Source organism: Anarhichas minor, unplaced genomic scaffold, assembly GCF_050575085.1.
Source record: "Anarhichas minor isolate MPS153535 unplaced genomic scaffold, ASM5057508v1 ptg000009l, whole genome shotgun sequence".
NCBI classification, from domain to species: domain Eukaryota; kingdom Metazoa; phylum Chordata; class Actinopteri; order Perciformes; family Anarhichadidae; genus Anarhichas; species Anarhichas minor.
The window spans coordinates 3,325,810-3,346,715 of record NW_027466455.1 but is presented as its reverse complement, the minus strand read 5'-3'; the positions used below and the strand labels follow the sequence as shown (position 1 = coordinate 3,346,715).

At 43.7% G+C, this 20,906-nt stretch overlaps 1 protein-coding gene across 1 annotated transcript; it reads right to left on the bottom strand.

The window, feature by feature from the left end:
* Window positions 1-4,465: 4,465 nt before the first annotated feature.
* sox19b (SRY-box transcription factor 19b) lies at window positions 4,466-10,058 on the bottom strand. The gene is made up of 2 exons (XM_076086854.1): window positions 9,400-10,058; window positions 4,466-7,034 (listed from the first exon to the last, which is right to left on the bottom strand). Exons 1-2 carry the CDS (start codon window positions 10,056-10,058, stop codon window positions 6,773-6,775), a joined length of 921 nt encoding a protein of 306 aa, XP_075942969.1. The 3' UTR covers window positions 4,466-6,772.
* Between the last annotated feature and the right edge of the window lie 10,848 nt (window positions 10,059-20,906).

Genomic DNA, 20,906 nt, shown 5'->3' with positions numbered 1-20,906 from the left:
GCGTGCCGGCAAACAACGCTGGAGCTCGTCCCAACCGGCCGTGTGGAGGAGGGTGTGAATGCTGGGTGTGCAAAAGCCTTCGGTTCTTCAGGGTCTGGGTTTACGGTTACAACCCTACTTAAGATTAGATTAATATCACATTTATATTAATAGTTCATTAGAATCACAACCACTATTAGAGTCAGCTTTATTAGCCAATTGTGTTTTTCACACACAAGGGATTTCACTCTGGTTTCCATGGCTCTCAATGTACTTACATACAAAATAAACACTTTGAGTTTCCCCCGGGCAGTGTTCCTGGTGAGCTGCCATGGAAAGATAGAAACAAAAAGAGGGAATGTTGTACTAAAGAGGCTGTGACTGCCAATTTGCTCTTATATTTATCTTATGTCCCCTGTTTATTTGCATTCTATGTCTATTTTCCATTATCATAAAGCATTCTGTTCTGCTTTTGTTGTATGAAAGGTGCTGTACAAATAAAGTTTATTTTTGTCAATCGATTGCTGTTGTTTTTATCATTATCGTTAATAACTCAGACTGCTGAGGCCTCATGTTAACTTCACGTGAACTTAAAACGTATCAAGAACTGTGAATGTTGTCCCTCATCACACTGGTGGGGATCTTTTGGTGTGAACAGGAGGAAGGATTACAGGAAACAAAACCTGTATCAATGTTCACACGGGCACCTGACTAACGTTTTAAGACAGACTTGAAAAACTTTTCAACCCGTCCTTTAACTGTCATAGAGGCCAGGTGTGTATAAGGCAGGTTCGGGTAACACTCTTTATGCCCCTATTTAGTATTTATCAGCAGTATATATAGGATTGATAAATGGTTGATGACGCACTATAACGTAGTTGTGAGCAGATCTAAATGCTCTTTGCTCTGAAGCGCTTGCATGCTTTGTTCAGCACCGATTAACTGTGTTGTATAGAAAGGATGGATTGGAAGGGTGCAGGAGCCCCATGGTTTCTAACTTCAGTAGGTCCCAGGCAGTGAGGGGACGCGTTAATGTAAGGACCGTGTCGGTACACATGAGAATGAAGAGGATACAATACAAACGTTTGTACAGCTCGACATTAGCATCTAATGAGAGGGAGTTTTTAGTAGAATTTTGATACGATTCTGATCTTCAAACTACGGAAGAGGATTTGGGCCACATTAAAAATGTATTTGAGTTCTGAGTGTAAAGTTTGAGTTCTGAGATTAAAGTCAGATTTGTGAAAATATAATCAGAATCCTGGATTTGAATCAGAAATCTGAGAATAAAGTCAGAATTCTCAAAAATAAAATCAGATTGAATTCTGAATTGGGAAAATAAAGTCAGAATTCTGAGATTTAAAATCAAGTCAGATTTGTGACAATAAAGTCGGGATTCTGAGAATAAAATCAGAATTTTGAGATTAAGTCAGAATAATGAGAATAAAGTCAGAATTTAGACTTTAATGTGAAACACATTTTTCACCTGTTGCCTGAACTCAAATACATTTTTCATGCAGGTCTAATCCTCTTCTGCCTCTCCTGTTCATGTGTTTACATGTCTAGGTCTACGTGCATGTGTGTGTACATAGGACGGTGTTTGCCCTGCTGTGCATGCAGATAAGAGTTGGGGTCTGGGCTCCTGCGGGAATGCTGCAGGATATACATTAAAAATCCAGGCCGCTTTTCCATGACTGCTTTTGAAGTGGTGATTTCCCGGAGCAGTGTTGCCAAACTCATTCCTGTCTTTTTGTGCTGATATAATTCCTAATTCCTCCTCTTACTTGTTGGAATGTTCATTGAAGAAAGAGACAACAGCAGCCAGTGAATGAGAGCTTGACCTGCCAGTGAGCGAGCATAAATTAACTTCGCAGGAGACGAGCTGGGACTCAAATCCAGGCGCTTGTAAAAAACACATAGAGGTTATGACTAGATTGTGTGTCACCAGTAAATGCCGACTCGCACTTTAAAAAAAAAAAAAACCCTGTTGGTAACCACCACCTGATTCTCACTCATAAACTCTCTCACACTCACACACACACACACACACACACACACACACACACACACACACACACACACACACACACACACACACACAGAGGCTGACTACAGCTCTTTGTGGAGACTTTTAAGTCACTCTCTGCAGATCCATGGCAACCACTTGTTGAAGCCTCACTGCTCGTTGCTAAGTGATGGGATGTATTGGACCAGAAAATCCTTTCCATTGACACTCTCTCCACCCCCTTCTCCACCCACTCCTCTCCCTACCCCATCCCCTCCCCGCCCATGGACCGCAGCCAAAACAACCCACATATATGCTCCAACTTCCGCTGGTTACAGGGCAAGAAGCGTTGCTTTGGTACTGTGCCAAATTCAACCTGCAAATACGCCGGCCGCCAAAAAGAGGTGAAAAGGTGCTAATCAAACTTTCACTTGTTGAAGAATTTCTATCCACGTATCTCCAGTCTGAAATACTAGAATGCTTCACAGCAGCAGAATCAAATGAACTGTGCACAATAGAGGCTTTGCTCAGCTTTTCACTGACTTGTTAAAAGAGAGCTGGATTACATCGATATTCCCCAGTTCAAAACTAAAATTCTTTTGAAGTTTTATGAATTCATCTATTTCATCCTACTATTATTTAACCAGGCGTGTAGACATAAAGAACCCTGCTTTATGTCTATTTGGTCCCTTGAGCCCTTGAGGTAGTTCCAAAGGTTCTTAATGAGGGTCAAGGGATCCTTGAGAGACTCAGGAAGTTCCAGGTGGGGTTCTGGGGGACCAGGAAGGAAGAGTATAAATAAAAGTTGGACTTTTATACTATTCCTTTTTGGACTTTTATTTGTGTTGGACTTTTATTTAGTAAAATAAAAGTCTAAAGCAGTCCATGAAGTTTCATAATTAACTGTACATGAGCTAAAATGTATCATATCCCATCACCTGTGAAATCACTTTCACTTATAGTTTGAGAAGCTGCATGATACAAGCTACACCCGCCCCCCCCCCCCCCCCCCCCCCCCCTCCCTTACATCTGTTCTCCGTTCTCCTCCTCCTCCGGTTGATCCTGCTGCCCTCGTCTCTTCTCCCCCTCCTCCCCCCTCCTCTCCCCTCCCCTCAGTGACCGATTAGCCGGTGCGGGGTTCTCTCCCATTTCCATGAGAAAGGCGGCGGTCGGTGAAAGGGTTAAGCCAGAGGACGAAGCCCCAAAAAGCAGCCCTAATTTTCTGCCCGGCGGGGGAGTGGGGGGAAGCAGGGAGAGGGAACAAAGACGCCCGGGGGAGGAGCGGAGACTCCGGCTTTACTATATGCACCTGCGGCCTGAAAAGCCTCGGACAATGCGCCTCCGACACGGCCAATTACGAACGGGCCATCCACCCGCTTTCTCTGTGGAGAGACGTGGGGGGAGGAGGGGGGAGAAAGGGGAGGAGGGGGGGAACGGGGAAAGTGAATTTTAAAAGAGGGTAAAGATAAGAAAGTAAATAATCGAGCTTTAAATCATCCAAGGCACTATAGACTGCCCCCCCCCCCCATCACATCTTCCCACCCCGGCAAGACACCCATGTTCTCCCGCTAATGTTCACTTTTGTCCCGAGGTTTCCACTCGGAGCTGACGGCTCCGCCTGTGAAGACGCTGTGAGAAGTGGGGAGAGGTCGCTTTTGATTGCTGGTATGCCATTCTTATTTGCTCCTAATGATTCGGGTGGATGAGGTCATGTTTAAAGCAACAGCTGAGAAACGACGCGCAGATAACCAGTTCCACCGATGCAGACGGGGTTTGTGAGAAAGGAGAGATGAAATAATAAGCACGATGATACAATAACTATGAGCGATCACGTCAGACAATACACGTTCATGATTGGCCGATACAATATTACTGAGAAATGTGAACGCACGCAGGAACATTGCGGACCAGTTTCATAATCACCCGGATGTGTTTTAGAAATTAAAGATGATTTTGTTAAATATTTGAAATGCAGTTTTTCTACTGTTGCAGGTTGTTATTGATTTCCATTAATTTCTTAGAGCAATGAAAAGTGTCTTAAACACAGTGAACACACTTATTAAGTCTGCATCATTCTTTTTAAATCCACCCGCACCAATAATCCCAGTTTGACAAAAACTATTGCAGATGTGACGTTCACTGTGATGAGTTAAACATTTGTAGTTCGGTCTAAGTGGAGTTCCATATCATATGAACGTTATGCTATAAGACGAATGTAAAGATGTGACACATGTAGTGCTTGTATAAAACACTGACATGCTTTTAAGGGGACAAAAATTACTTGACACTGGTTTGGTGCTCTAAAGCAGTATATAGATTACAATAAACACTTATTCTCAGTGGCCACTTTATTAGGTACGCCTGTAAAATGTAATGCAATCCAACACAGCAGCTCAGCAAATTATACCTTTATAGATTTTTTATTTTGTTGAGTTTTTGTTGACACGGCCAACTGTTCAGAATAGAGGTCGTTAGAGGTGGAGGACTGCATGTTGAGGGTTGTACTCCAACATTGCACCTCATGTAAATGAATTGACAAAACACCAGTATTATGACCAGTACAACACAAATAAACATAAAGCTGAATCAACTTAGCCTACAAATAAGGTTCACTTTATTACACTCCATCAGCTGATGAAAAACATGTGATACGGTAGAAAGCTTCAGAAAGTGCTGGTAAGTGGACCTCGAGTGGTTTTTAAAAGACTGCATTCATTTGTTCAAGTGTCCCTAATAAAGTGGCCACTGAATGCATTGGTCATGTGATAAAAAGGCTTTTCACTTAACTCATAAAATACACAGTTAACGGGACATCATTAATGAAAAAAAGGATTTGTACTTTTTATTAATATTGTCATGAATGCCATAACAGATTTTTTTTATAATCAAAAAGGAGTCGAGACTCTTAGTATAAGAGCCTAAAAATGTTTACATTATTTACATGAATGCTACATACAGTAACTCTAGTATATGGCAGCATTTACATACAAGAGAATTCATTCTAAAAAAAAAAATAGAGATACAAGTCAGTAAAAAAGTTAAAACACTCGGGTAACAATGTAAACATTCAGGCATTACTTTAATAAAACCGCTCTCCCTTTGTCAAAAAGATAAGTAAGGCATCTGTTTCCAGTGCATGTCGAGTTAGTAATGGAATGCTTCAAAGTTAAACAGTTGGAATAATCTACCACATTCAATATTCACAGTGTTTCTCTGGAGGCTGAAAGTAAAAGTTCCCTTTAGGTCCATAGCAGCACTATAACCAGACAGTAGGCTAGACAGGAGAACAAAGAAATAACAGGACTGTCAGTTTGAGAGAACCAGGATTAAAAGCACGCATTTCTAGAGATTGATAGAATTACCATCAGGTAAATATCTGAAAAACGTTTGCTGGAGATTTAATCTGAAACTCACTTGGATACATTCTCTTCACTGGGAGTTAAACACACATGCCTGGTAGGCCTTCTGTCAATCCAGTTTACTTGGTGGAAGACAGAACATGTAAATCTTAATCTGTTATTTTGGAATAAAACCACTGAACTGTAGCATTTCATATCAAATTTCATTCACTTACTGAAAAGCCTATAAAACAATACAACTCTTGCCTAGAGCAAAGTGACAATGAATACACAGAGCGACTCAGGATGCTGCCAGAACAACGCCTCTGAACAATAACGTCAAAAATATCAACTCTAAAAACTAATTATAGCAAATAAAACTCATAAAAGGCAGCAAAAAAACAGTGTCACCTCTTTCCCAGACAATACATCCAGTGACGCGGAGAGACTGGGGACACTAGACCTGACTGAAATGTTTAGAACCAGCCCGGTTCTACGTTCTAAAGCGACACCACGCATCGCAGAGGCCAGTGTGTTCCGTTTATTCCTGTGGATGCAGTGCTGATTGTCCCAACAGGTGGTTTCCGTGTCATCCAACAAGATCTCATCAGTTCAAAATAAAATACAAGAGTACTAAAACCAAATCCAAGGTACAAAGAGTTCATTTAACCCACCCCCCCACCCCAAAAAAAGCTCTTTCATTCAAGTTGTGCATTTCCTTCCCTTTATCCCCACCGGCACCCGGCTGCCCTCTAGCTCCGCTCACGCATCAGGGCAGCAACAACCAACAACAACCAGAGCGATTCAGCTCGGGTGATTTGTCCGTCACCAGCTGAGCGATTGTGATCCACCGACCGGGCTGCCAGGTCGCTTTAGTCCCTGTGCTGTGGACAGCAGGCAAATAAACCAGCTACCCGGCACCGACTGGGTATGGTGGAGCCGTCATGAGTGCCACTGTCACAAGTGTTTTAAAGTGGTATTTAAAAAAAAGAAAAAAAAAAAAAAAAAAAAGAAGGAGTCTTTTGACTTCTAATGGATAAGTTTCTAAAATATAAAAAGACAAGAAGACAGAAAAAGACAGAACATTTCCTCATATGTACACAATAAACAGACGTGGGCTCGGTCTTCACTGCAGTCCTTCGTGGAGAGAAGTCTGCTGGAGGCTGGTGGGGCAGGGAGGAGTCTCCGCTCTGTACGTGTGGTGGGTGTGTGTGGCATTTATCTTAACTTGTGTGGCACCAAAGAGGTAGAAAAACAGCTTTTCAATGAATCAAAATAGAGTTGTGTCTGGGAACTGCGTTTGTTCCGTCACGTCTCTTTGCCCGTCTATAAAGTCCCCCACACCCGACTCCCATCTCCGTACAGCCAGTTGTGCACCGTGAGCATTTCTGGTCCTCCCACTCAGGTCCCCCCCGCCCCACCACTACCCCCGTGACTCCCACTTCAAGTCCTAGATGTGTGTGAGTGGGACGGTTCCGGAGAGGTAGTGCTGCTGGACGCTGGTGTAGCCCCTCTGTGCTGCTGAGGGGTCGCCGGCGTCCCCCCCTGGTCCGGGGATGTACATGCTGATCATGTCCCTGAGGTCTCCCTGCAGAGGGCCCCGGTGGTGGTTGGGCGTCCCCGTCGGAGGTGAGTGGGACACCGGTTCTGCCTTCACCATGGACATGGTGACAGGGCTCGGCTGCTGGGGACTGCTGCTGTACGACATGGGGCTGTAGGGGACAGGATGTTACGATAATGGTTAATAAGATGCACTGTCACCGTTCCTCTTTAGTCACACATTCAGTCAATGGATCTGTAGGACGCTGTGATGCCAAAGAGATTTTAAAAAAATGTCAACTGCACACCGTCTCTGGCTGCACGGTGCATCAGAAACAGATGTTACAAATCATGATTACTGTGTAACAAATCAAAACTCATTTCAAGTATTCTTTACTCACTTTCAGCACCTTAATTCTGAATGTCTTCTTTTATCCCATAAAAAACACTTTAATATAGACCAAGTATTTAGATCCTGATGATGACAATCAGCAACACTGAAACACTTTGACTTGCATCTTCTGTCGTTTATCTGATGTCCCAACGTTCATCTCACACCAACTGAAGCAAAACTTTCTTTTCACAGGTTGAGGAAAGTTACATTTTAAATCATTCGTTTACCATTTTGTGCTACTTTATGCGCGACACAATGCAAACGATCTCTGCTTTTCACCAATAAGAGAAGTAAACGCATCTTTAGGTGGCGAGGGCTCTTGATCGCGGTCACATCATTGGTCTTTTGACACGGCTTCATCAGGTGTCAGCTGCCGACTAAAAACGTTTTAATAAGACGGTGAAGATAAACCAATATGGATAACAGGACATTAGAGCTGCTTCTCTACAACTATACTTGTGAACAGGAGAAGAAAGGGATGGATGAATAATTCTAAAAGTCCCTCATGGAGCAGACAGAGTTGGGGTAACAGGAGACACAATGGGAGAATAGGACTTGATCATTCCCAATGACTGAGGGGTGTCGTTGTAGAGACACCTGCCAACAGACAACTTCCTATTTAATTCCAATTGTCTCTGCACCATCTAATAAAGCTAATTGGTTCTAGTTTTATACTACATAACAGAAATTCAACAGATTTTTTAATACTATTTGAATTTACCGAGTATATATTTGCTACGATTTCTGAGCATCTGTTGACAAGTGGTCGTGAAGACCAATCTTTAAGAAACCCTTTGAAAAGCTTTGTCCGTTGCTGTGATTCAGGACAGGAGGACGGACATCAACAAGTTTTGGCTTCCAACACGACTCAAAGTCTCTGACAAGCGAGTAGCCGATAAGCAAATCATCTTTCAGTGAAGCTTTAGAAAGGATTCACCTGCTGGAGAACCAAGATGTCTGCAGTTAAATCATCATTCAAAAAAATTAATAATCAGATACTGGAATAGATTTCCACATCATCCATCTAAAGTGTTCAGGCTTTGTACTTTGGGGGGGGGGGGGGGGTGTCGGACCCGTAAGGCAGGAGGCAGAGACCCAGAAGTGTAACTGGGACAATGGTGGAACAGGAATAGGGGATTGTGGGTAGAGGACCACACACAGAGCAGCCCTTCCTACCGTCAAGTCACCCTGATCAACATTCCAGGCAGGACCCAGCCCAGAGCAGAGCGTCACACGCATAACAAGTAGGCAGCAGACTGAAGCCTGTTGTTCCATCGCAGCCACAGCTCCTCAGTGACTCAATGGGCCTGAATGCACTTTATCCCAACACTTCCACCTGATTAAAGTCGCACATTTTTAAAGTGCACTCTGTAGGTTGGAGCTGTATTTTCACACTATTTATCATTATATTCATTTTCTTATTTTGTACAGTATTTAACATTCAGTCAAACAAAACAATTAAGGTGAATTATCAAAACAGAAGTGCATGTTTTACTGTTTGTTCCAAGTTTAATTTAAAGTCACAAACTCTTGTGTATGGAACAGGTGTGTGTATGGACACGTTTAAGTTTGGAAAGTGTACTTACGTGGTGTCACAAATAATAAGGCTGACCACTCAATTGAATTGAAGAGTTAAATAAAAATGCATTATTTAAACGCCTTAGTTCACTGCGCATGCTCGCCCACTAGACTGAAGATAATCCACTGATTGGCATTTAAAACTGCTCCCACCCATTTCATCAAACTTATTTTGTTTTTGAAGGAGGCCATCACCAGGTCCCATGCTATATACTGTGTGTTGGCAGTGTTTAGTGCCTCAAGAAACAGTACATTTTAATAAAACTTTGATTAAAAAACAAATTTAAAAAACGCCATATTGTGTCTCACGCAGGTGGATCCGGCCTACTGCGCATGTTGGAGACCTTGAATCTCATTTTCTCAGCGCTTAGTTCAACTTCAAATACTGACTTATTAAAGTATTAAAGATAATATATTTAAAAAAAAAAAAAAAAAAAAAAAAAATATATCACAATTTGAAGTTTTGGCCGCACTTTGGTTATTTCCACTGCCCTTTCTCCAGCAAGTGACGTGACTAAAACACATGTTGGACGTTATTGTGCAGAGCTACAGCAGACACAACTCACCTGTAAGAGTTGGCTCCGTTCATGTACGTCTGCGCCGCTGACATGGAGGGCGGGTACTGGAGAGCTGACAGGTCGTACCGGTGGAGCTGCTGCGTGTAGCCGAGCGCCTCGCTCTGCATGCCGGCGTACCCCCCGGTGGGGCCCCAGCCGTAGCTGTCCATCCTCGGACTACCACCTTGGCCTTGTGCCGCCGCCAGCAGGCTACCTGCCGACAGCGGGTACTTGCCCACCTGAGTGTCCTTCTTGAGCATGGGCTTGGTCTTGCGGCGTGGCTTGTACTTGTAGTCGGGGTAGTCCTTCATGTGGACCGCCCGCAGCCGCTTGGCCTCGTCGATGAAAGGCCGCTTCTCAGCGTCGGTCAGCAGCTTCCACTCGGCTCCCAGCCGCTTGCTGATTTCGGAGTTGTGCATTTTGGGGTTTTCCTGAGCCATCTTGCGCCTCTGTCCCCTAGACCAGACCATAAAGGCGTTCATGGGCCGCTTGACTTTATCCATGGGGTCGACTCCGGGGGCGCATGCCGTTTTGGAGCCCGGGTGAGAGTTGCCATTGCCGCCCATGACCCCGGTCATGTTGCCGGTGACCGGTGACATTCCCTGGGAGGTCTGGTGAGACTGGGGCTGGCCGGTCGGCTTCAGCTCGTGTTCCATCATGCTGTACATGTTGGGACAGATGTAGCAAAGTTGTCACGACTTACTGAAGAGTTGAAACGCAGTCGCACAGCAGCCTCTTTGTCGCCGTCCACCTGGCGACTTGTTGCCAGGTTTCCCTGCAGATTTCACCGGGTGATGCGAATCAACTAATTACTCACGACGAACCGGGGACACCAAACAACCGCAACGGACGAGCAGTTCTATTTTTCTGTTAAATTAAAAGTTTGTTTGCGTCAGTCATTACTTTGATACTGAAACACGGGGACGGTGTTCACAAAGTTCGCTGCTGCCTCTCCTCGGTGCTGTGAAATAGTTATCTGCGGAAAACCACTTGTTGTCAGTCGGCCAACTCACACACTGAACTCATCTGCCCGTGCACTGCAAAAGTTGCCCTGTTCTCGTGCAGTGGCCGGGTGCGGACCAATGGGAGGGCGAGGAGCTTCCGCGTGCGTGCGTGCATGCAATTTGCAACTGAAAGGGCTCCGAGGGTGCGCGAGACACTTGTTGATGACGGCGGCGGGGAGAGGGGAGGCATTCCGCGGAGACAAGTATCTCAATATTAAATTAGCCTGTTATCAGTTAGCTGATCAGATTGTTCACGTTTGAATAAAAGGGTTTCATCAAAGTTCTCTGCGAAAAGAGAGTAAAATCACTGCTTCGATTGGGTCTAAACACTACACATGCGCACAGACACACACACACACACACACACACACACACACACACACACACACACACACACACGGAGGCTACTTTTCTAAAAACAAAAAACCAGTTCAAACTGCCTGTATCTGTCTTTTTTAAGTCTAGTGTATTTATTCTGTTCATGTACTGCATGAGACATACAACACACGAGTTATATAAATACTAGTTAAATAAATACGAGTTAAACAACTACATATATAACAATTAAAATAGCATTGAATATTACTTCTTGTATTGATAAAATCACATTGCAATTTGCATAAAAAGCTACATAAACAAAATTATTTAAAAAAAAGAAGAATTTCAGGAAGACCATGAATGAAGCACACATCAATTCGAAGGGGCTTTTTCTTTATTGCAAATGTACATAGAAAGTGAGCTTGATGAAATAATTGTTTTTAGTTTGCTTTTCCAGAGAAACAGCAATCACAGGCCTATATTGAAGAATAACAAAAGTGCTACTTTCATTAACAAATATATATCCTGTGTCTAATGTAATGTAGACCACCACAAATACGTACAGATGTCTTTATTTTGGGGCCAGATTAACCCCCTTTTAAGGCCCTTGTTGACCTTCACTTCCTCCCATTCAACAGTATGTATACAATGTGTTTGAGTGCTAGTCAGGTACAGTGGGAACAACTGGCAGCTTCGTTATATTTTTGCCCAGAGGCCCAGAAACACACCAGTTTAATTACCAGTTTTAAAACTAGACAGACACAGAGTCCCTCTACACCAGATATCTGCAGATAATGAGGTCTTTAAGGTCTTTACTGGGGCAGTAGCCCACTCTGCCTGTGTGGTAATCCAAAAGGTCACAACAAAATTTATATTTTAATCTGTCGGCCTAAATCTTGAGTTCATAATGGTGATTGTGTACCTTCTGTTCACTCATAACTTTGTATTTTGTATCATATTGGGCATATCTTTATTGACTCCATGATTATGAAAATGCATCGCAATTGCAACTTCTTCAAGTTAAAAAAGATATGCACATATCACACTTTTTAAAATCCAATCACACCTGACATAGAGCTTGTTTGCCGACTGGTGTGCATAATGTGTGAATACGGGTGTAGCTTCCTTTTCTCTAACATTTTGACCTGTCGAAGATCCAAGTAGAATCGTAATGTAGTCAATAAAAGTGTTGCAGTATTGTGCAGGCGTCACCTTTTCCTTCATGAAACTGCTACTATTTCAGACATATTCCTTCGCCGCTAAACTAGTCTGACTCAATCAAAGACAACAACATTATTATAGGTCCAGCTAACCGCTAATGAAATGCTCCTTGTGTCTTCTTTAAAGCCCAGCTTTTGAGAAGCCTGGCCCTCCTTTCACAGGATTGTGCTGAAGACATGTCCCCATACACGGGTATTGATTCGGCCACAATGGCACACAGAATTACTTTGGAGCTGCGGGAGAATGAGGAAGATCTTTGTTGGTCTGGCAAAAATAGACCTCTTCTTTTGCTGTCCTCCAGAGTCTTTGTTAACGGCGGCGCTCCCCGAGACTACAAGGGCCGTGCTGTGGCCGAGTCTGCTCCACTTCATCCAAAGTTGGCTTCAGTGATGTGGCAGATGAATCCATTCGTTTAGCCCGGCACGTGAAGTCATACAGCATAGTAAGCCGTGTCATTAAGGACTGAATTATGGAAAGATTTATTTGTTCATGAATAAAGAATAAGCAGTGTTTCCTGAATCTACATTCAAATATTGGTAGTTGTTTGCTTTATTATAATCACATATAGAAGCTGAAACACACATGTCATTGATTACTGGTGTGTTTGCATATAATCGGCCCAGAAGTGTCTGAACTTGGGATGTGTTGGTGGTTCCTGGCGGCCGTGCTGGGCTCTGTGTTTTTTTCCACTGGTGAGTGAAGCCACTGTCAGCAGTAGGTGGGATGGAGGAAGCAAGTTGAAGTCAAGAGCTCTCAGTACACTACTGACATCGAGGTAGCTATTCAGCTGTTGAAATAATCACAACTATGAGATCCACTTGGTTGCTCGTTTGGAGCTTTGAATCGCCTTGGCCGTGATATTGGTCAGCAGATACATTTGATGTCTTCTTTGTAAAATGGGTTTACAACAAAACAAAAAATGTCCCCACGGTGGACGTCGGGTCACCAAACTTCCTAAAACGATTCGGTGGAGGATTCAAAGGGATGCTGATTCAAGACGCAGATTCAGAACTGGATTCGGATTCATTAAATGCTGTACAACTCCATCCTTACTGAGCATTGACTTATCTGAGACTGCACACACACTGTTTTGGAAGATGTATGGCTGAAATAGTTTATGATAGAAAACATATGTTTTTTTGAACATTTAGAAAAATTATGTGGGGCCCATTCCTTGCCCTCCAAAACATGACATGAATGAACTGGATCGGACATTTTAGGGCAGCCCAATATCCTATAAATGACCATTACCACTAATCCATGTTCAGTTGTGAGTCCTTTACGTAGCCAGGTGTAGCGTAAAGGTGTGGAGGCTGGGGTGTTGGATGGGTACCTAGCGTATCCATTTTTCTTGCAGAAGATGTTGGCTCATGTTGCACCATAGACCTGTAGTTTATGTTTTTATGATCCATAACCAAGATCTGTATGTTACCAGACCATAACCATACTGTTCTGATTTTCATGGGTCCTGAGTTGTTTATTTGTAGACAACAAGATTTCAAACGTTCATTGTCATTGAACATAATCCAGGGTTTTGCTGAAACGTCCAATACCAATGTTCTCTTGTAGCGATCATGTTGTACCTGCTTTATCATTATTAATGCGTGTGTCCACCTGTTATTTCAAAATACAGAAAGTTAGTCAGAGGCCTTCGGGGTCTGATACCGATGCACCCTTTAGTGCCTGTATGAGACACACCAGGCTTTCAACTAACTCCAGCGTCATTATTAGACGATCAGAGCAGCTGACATAATATAATGAGCAAAAAAGTCAACGTAGGGCGGAGTGGAGGTTTAATAGGTCAAACAAACACAGGATTCTCACCCAGGGCACTGTTTATGTCCTGTGTGAAACCAGGTCAACATTGCCACTGACCAAGCGTCAGTAAGTTGTGAGTGAGAACTTGTTGGTTGTGAATCCTCTTTTCATCATGTCCTTCGCTCCGCCTCAGGATTGATTTATGCTTATCACAAGGGGTTAATGGGAGTCCAGTCATAGAGACACATGGCATAGGTTTTGATTGATAGTTCAGCTTTCAGCCATTGATAACGCCCCAACATTAGATGCATATTATTGTATGTGATCAGGTCATGTCCCACTTTGATTGTATTCCCCACAGTAACTTCTTCACTTCACTTTATAGAGCCTACAGAGGGAGGGTGGACTATGCACATACTTAAATAAGTGGAATCACATGCAGTAAACCTTCAGTTTCGCCTTCTCTCATTACTGAACAGGAGACTCGTGTTCATTCATTCACTGTGATGAAAAGCAGAAGAATGACTCTTTCTTCAACTTTCTTAAAGGGATATTTTGGATTTTTTAAAGTTGTTTTACACACAGTATTTATCCATAGTCAGCGTATTACCTACAATAGATGTCTGTCGCAAAGCAATGTACTGCTGTGCAAAACATACAGAAACTGAAGCCGTTATCTGTGCTCTCTTAAAAGCCACAAACTCCTTTGACAAAAACAGTAACTTTACTCCAAAAAGCACAGTCGATCGGTTTGTTTGTTTGTTTGTGTTTTTGTGTGACTTTGATAAATCCAAATTACCAAACTAGCCCTTTAAAGGGGAACTCCACTCATTGCCTTGGGGAGTACTACTACAGGAAAAAAAGTTGTATGAAGTCTTTGGTGTCTCCAGAGGGAGATGTGCCTGATAAATGTCCTCAAGTGATGTCACTTGAGCCAGAGTCGGTTCTGCTCATCTCTGCTTGAGGCGAGAGGCTGCATTAGCCGAACAGTCAGCATTCTTGTTGCATTGTGGGTCGTAGCGTAATAGCCTTTATCATTTCCTTCAATCAGCCATCTCCACCTGCATCGGACACATGTGGGAGAAAAAACAAGCAGCCAATCACAGTTCTTGTGATACTCATGTGATATCCAACAAGCCTCATGGCGGTTACAGGCGTCAGCTCCATAGCTACCGTAAAACCTGTTAACTTTAAACTTTAAATCAAGCTTATTGAATGAAAACTAAAGTATATCTTTTTCTTAGTAGTGCTACAGCCGTGACTATAGACAGACAGAGCACAGATAACAATCACTGTGTCACAAACAGGTGAGGCAGGTGAGATTTCCCAGCACTTGGCATGAATTTGTGTGTGTTTGTGTGTGTGGCATCTTACCAAGTGTGTGTAAGAGTGAGTTTACGAAGTCAGTTGGAAAGTGTATTATGCAGGTGTGTGTGTGTGCGCGCGATCTGCAGGTGTGTGTGTGTTTGTGACCATGTGTTTGTGACTAATTGGGAATTGTGAGGCTCCAGTCTCCCATTTCCATCTCCATGACAACCTTGTGTGGAATCCCTTCCAAACCTTGCCCTCCTCCGCCTCCTCGCTCCCCCTGGCTTTCCTACTTTCAAAAACAACTCACCAACACACTCACGCTCTCGGCTTTTCTTCGTCTGTCTGTCAACCTCTGCGGCTTCAGATGGAATGGCAGAGGAGTTTTCTCAGCCCCCTCCGTCCCGTCGCACGCTCTTACTTCACACTGTCATGTCAGACACAACACGGCAGTCGGTTTCCACCTTTCTATCCATCATCGCAGAGCTGTGCTCTCTCCTTTTTTTTAAATGTTCTTTTGCTCCTTGTCAAAGTTGACGGAGGTGAAGTAAAGTGAAGACAGCAGCAGTTTTCAGTCCCCCCCCTCACAGAAATGTCCATGCTGTTCACCACCTGGTCTTTTATTCGTCAGGTTTTCCATTGAAAACCCACTAATCAGTCAAATGTACTGTTATAAATTCCTTTTCTCGACAAGTGATGCAGTTCATTCATTTTTCTCATACCGTTTAATTTAGTCTTTGGTCACAGGGGACTCCTTGGCCTCCAGTCATATGCCGGTAAACTGTAATCATTTTCGTGGCAAACACCGCTGAGGTGGGTGTGTCGATCCTGATGTGGGTGGGAATGTTTCGCCTACTCTGTTCATTAATCACTACAATCTCACCTGTGACAGAAAGGTGGCTCACAAAATGTGTTCCCTGTTATCTGGAGAGACTCTGGACCGTCTGACAGTCTCTATGATATTATACAGACAGAAATATCAGCAATATATCACTACAACTGAATCCTTGCCATAAGTTTCATAAGTGCCATAAGTGTACTCAACATATATTGTATTGATGACAGTAATTATTTATGAAAAGTATGCTACCTACCCACCATAGGGATTCATATCAGGAGGCGAAGGACCTTAAGCAAGCATTCACTAGCATCACAGGTTAAAAGCAGATTTAAATAGGAGAGTTTTGAAAGTGGCGAGTGACGGAGAATGTCTGAGGTGCTGGGGGAGAGAGTTCCAGAGGGAGGGGGCAGCAATGGAGAAGGCCCTGTCCCCCCAGGGCCGTTGCTTGGACAGAGTAGGGGGGGTAAGGAGGTTGGCGTCGGCGGATCTGAGGTTGCGGTTGGTAGTGGGTCGGTGCAGGAGGTCAGAAAGGTAGGAAGGGGCTGGGCTTTGGAGGGCTTTATATGTGATGAAGGCAAGGCAAGGCAAGGCAAGTTTATTTGTATAGCACATTTCAACAACAAGGTAATTCAAAGTGCTTCACATAAAACCATTAAAAGCGTCAAAACATAAGGCAAAAGAAAAGGAGATTTAAAAACAATTTAAAAAGCAGTGTAAGAAATAAAATACAGTAGTAAAATGCAGAAATGCAGGGAATTGATTAATATATAAATTGAATCTGGTTCAATTAAAGGCAGCAGCAAACAGAAAAGTCTTCAATCTTGATTCAATCTTGATGAAGATCATTTTGAACCGGATTCTTTGCTGTATGGGGTGCCAGTGGAGGTTTTGAAGGACTGGGGTGATGTGATCTCTGGTGCGGAAGTGTGGAGAGTAGACTGGCAGCTGAGTTTTGGATGTATCGTAGTTTGTTGATGATTTTGGTGGATGTGCCATACAGGATGCTGGTGCAGTAGTCCAGTCAAGAGGTGATGAATGCGGGAATGAGGGCTTCAGCAGCTGTGGAGACGGAGGGGCGTAGACAGGCAATGTATTTTTTAGATGGAAGAAGGATGTTTTTGTAAAACGGTTGACGTGGCGTTTCGAAAGAGAGGGTGTGATCAAAGGTGACACCAAGGTAACGGATGTGTGTGTTTAGATTATGATTTGAGGTAAGCAGTGGGGCCGGGCGCATATGGTAGTGTTCCAGAAACCTAAGAAACTTTTGAGAACTAAAGAGTGCCAGGAGGCCGTACATTAGATCAAGGATATTGTCCAACACCCAAGGACTCAAGGTTCCAGACTTAAGCTCGCCATTTTCTCTTGCTGTTGATGTGTGTGATGTAGGGATTGGAGCTGTCCTCCTTCAGCTCGGTGAGGACAGCTGTGAAAGACCAGTGACATACTATTCCACAAAGTTATATTCCAGACCCATTATAACCTACTGGAAATACTCTGTTTGGTTCAGGCAAGGGGTGGCGCCTGGATAGAGAATCAGGAGGCAGGACATAACCAGACGGCAACCTCCGGTTCTGCCATGTGAAGCTAATGCAGAAGTGTCTTAAACATGCATTCTCTCTACGGACCAGCAGGGGGCGACTCCTTCTGTAGCAAATAAAATCTGATTGTATAGAAGTCTGAGAAAATAACACTACTTTTCACTTTTTACTTTTCACTACAACTCAGTAAACATTGTAAACATGAGTTTATGGTCTTAATCTCTAGTTTCAAGTCTTCTTCAATACAGCATGATGTTCATTTAGTAAATTATAGTCCATTTAGAGTCAAACAAACATAAAGTGGAGTATGCTTTAGGGCGGGCTTACTGTGATTGACAGGTCGCTGCCGCTACCAGAGCCCTATACGCCGTCTCTACGTCAGTCCTTCGCATTCCAAATATGTTAAGTTCCGTTCATCGGTTGCGAAATAGCAAAAATGGTGACAGTCGTATTCCAAGATGGTGACGGCCAAAAACGTCAAACTTGAAGCTTCCAAACGATGGTCCACAAACCAATGGGTGACGTCACGACGACTACGTCCACTTCTTATACACAGTCTATGGACATGACACAAAAACTCTAGGGCCACATAGCTGGTTTGTAATTTCTTCACAAGTGAGTCTCTTGCTGTTTTTTGATTTTGTCTGACAATTTCGGAAGCAATTGTCCAGTTTGCCATTTTCATTGGCGACTTCGTGTAAATAACCGTTCTTCTTCACAGTTGCATGATAGAAACGCCATCAACGCACCTACTCGTTCATGGGGCACTACACTGACATTGTACGAGGGAGCTGGCAGGGTAAAGTCTCTTTAACGTCCGGTCGGAATTATTTTAACATTTGCATTCTCACATACAGCTCCTCAGGAAAATGTCGAGATAAAATAATGAGGTTGCAGTACATATGTGATAGGGGCTTTAGTCTGCTGTTCGATGCTTACCCAGCAACAAACAACAGACAGACATTCAGCAGCCAAAGAGACAGATATTTTTCTCAGGAGTCGGTGGAAACCAAACCAGAGCGAAAAAGGTGAGTGATTATTGGACTTGCATTCATCAGGTGGACATTAATCGGAATGATTGCTAACATTGCTCTGTGTGTGCTGGATGTACATGAAGACATTTAATACGTTAGCCATATCAGCTTTATATCTGTGTCTATTTCTGTGTTTGTCTGCTCCCTAGTGGCTAAAAATCATTGAATGCAGCTTTAACCTAATTATGCCATAATATCTCCTGCTGACTCAAATGTGGACTCACTAAGCATGTCAGAGCATCAAGTCACATGACTTCTTTTAGTGTTAAAGAGCGTTGACCATGACATTTCCATTATGGCCTCTCTTTCACAATGCCCACAAAGTAATGAGAGGATTCAAATGTTATGGAACTCACTGAGGTAAAAAAACAGCTTGATGGAAAGGAGGGAACATCTGAATGAACAGAAATTAAGTGGGATGAAATCAAGAAGTAAGGAGGGCAGCGGAGTGGGGGTGGGGTGTAGATTATAGGGTGAGAAAGAAGCAGTGAGGACGGGCAAGTGAAAGCCGCAAAATGAAGGAAGAAAGGGGGACCAAGATGGCGAGGGAGAACAAGGGAGGAGGAGGAGGCTCGAAAGGATGAAGGGATGGATGATGAAGGGGTGGGGTGTGAGGGTTCAGTGCAGGAGGGTGGTTTTGGGTGACAGGCCTCATTGAATAGACCTCTATTCTCCCCTCTGCTGGCTTCTCTTCTCATGCAAAACAGGCCTGTTCAGCCTCCCAGCCATCCGTCACACAACAGAAAGACCATGGCAGGCCCTTTACGAGCCTCACACTCGCATAATCCACCCCCCCCACACCACCCACCCACCCCACCATCTCTCAACCCCACAATCCAGCACCCAACAGGGGGTGGAGTGGGTAACAGCAGTGTGTGTGTGTGTGTGTGTGTGTGTTTGGCAGTTGGGGGATGGGTACGGGTGTATCTTCGCCAAAGTGCCTTTGGAAAAAGGGCCACCTAGGCTGAGAGCGGGACACAAAAAAAAAGCAGAGACGTAACTTGTTTTGAGGCTGCATGGACGTCATATTGGGACACCGGGGAGGTTAGGAGGGGTTAACCTGCCTGGGATGTAGTGTGTGTGTGTGTGTGTGTGTGTGTGTGTGTGTGTGTGTGTGTGTGTGTGTCTGTGTGTGTGTGTGTGTCTGTGTGTTTGGGGAGTGGAACAGGGGGCCATTGAAAGTGTTGGTTCAGAGCTACAAGTCAATGACAGCTGGAGGGAGCGCAGTTTATATTTGCGTTATTCGTGCGTGCTGGTGCGGGGCGCATATTCACATGCACTGTGCATGACAATGCATGTGTGTGGATGCTGCATACATGTGATGGAGGACGTTTAGCCGGTAGACTAGGGAACACCTTAAGGCAGACACCAACAATGTCAAAATGAGAGCTACATAGAGCCTTTGTTGATCCCCTTTCCCCTCTGACAGTGAATCCCAGATTCATGTAACTAGCCTGGTATCGTCTCTTCAACTGCCGACGCCTGACTCCTCTTCAGCATTCAAGGTTCGGTCGACTCTGGGCTGTCGGGCCCAGTGCTGTCACTTTCCTCTTGACTGTCTTTTAGGCCTTGTAGTCATTTCAAAACTCCACTCGTTCTGCTTTATTCAGAGACTGAGGAGTCTGAATCGGAGTCCAACAGGCATTAAGCTAACGCTAACGTTATTAGTTCATGCTACGTCAGACGTCCACTCAAATTTTGTTTCTTAAATATTTAAATGATTAACAACAGATTTTTACATTTTGTGTAATGTGATGTGCAAAAAAAGAACTGTCTGTAATAACATGTCATTAAATTACAATTTGTTGGTTTTAAAGGGACAGTTCACCCCAAAAGCTACGTCATATAGTCCCATTATGTTGGAGAGAAGACAGACGTCTCTACGGTCGATATCTCGACATCACAGTTACAGGTGATCACGGAAGCAGCAGGGCACACTTCTGACCGCAGCCAATCACAGCCGGCTGTGATGAGAAAAGACACTCCTGAAACTTTCAAGTGTAGACAGAAGAATAGTGCTTTCCAGTCTGGCGTTAAATGACTCTTTAAAAAAAGATCATTACCGTTTTTGGATGCTGTTTATGGATCCAAACCTGTCTTGGTTTGCTATGCCTGCGTCAAAATACTCTACATTCTTTTTTTTTTTAAATAACAGACGACAATCCAACCCAAACAAACAAAAAAAGACATCATTCACAAACCCAAATGTTCCACCAAATCAAGTTCAGTAAACCAGTCCTCGGCACACTCGTTTTCTATCTCCCTGAGCACCCACTGATTCAAACTCACTCTTTTGCAATCACTTTCACACAAATCATCCCTCATGTTAATGCCAAATTTAAACCGGCGGATCGTTTAAAAGCACAGGAAAGAAACAGAGAGGGACAAGAGTTGGACTCACTGACCAATTTCCCATGTGAAATCAATGAACAATGTTAGACATCCCACCGGGATACAACAGCAACATGACAACAAATTACCTGGTTAAGTCCAG

Excerpts from the sequence above, each read along its gene's own strand:
- sox19b (XM_076086854.1), bottom strand. The coding sequence starts at position 10,058 with ATGTACAGCATGATGGAACACGAGCTGAAGCCGACCGGCCAGCCCCAG. Across the intron at positions 7,035-9,399 it reads AACGGAGCCAACTCTTACAG|CCCCATGTCGTACAGCAGCA; the intron begins GTGAGTTGTGTC and ends TGTCCCCTACAG.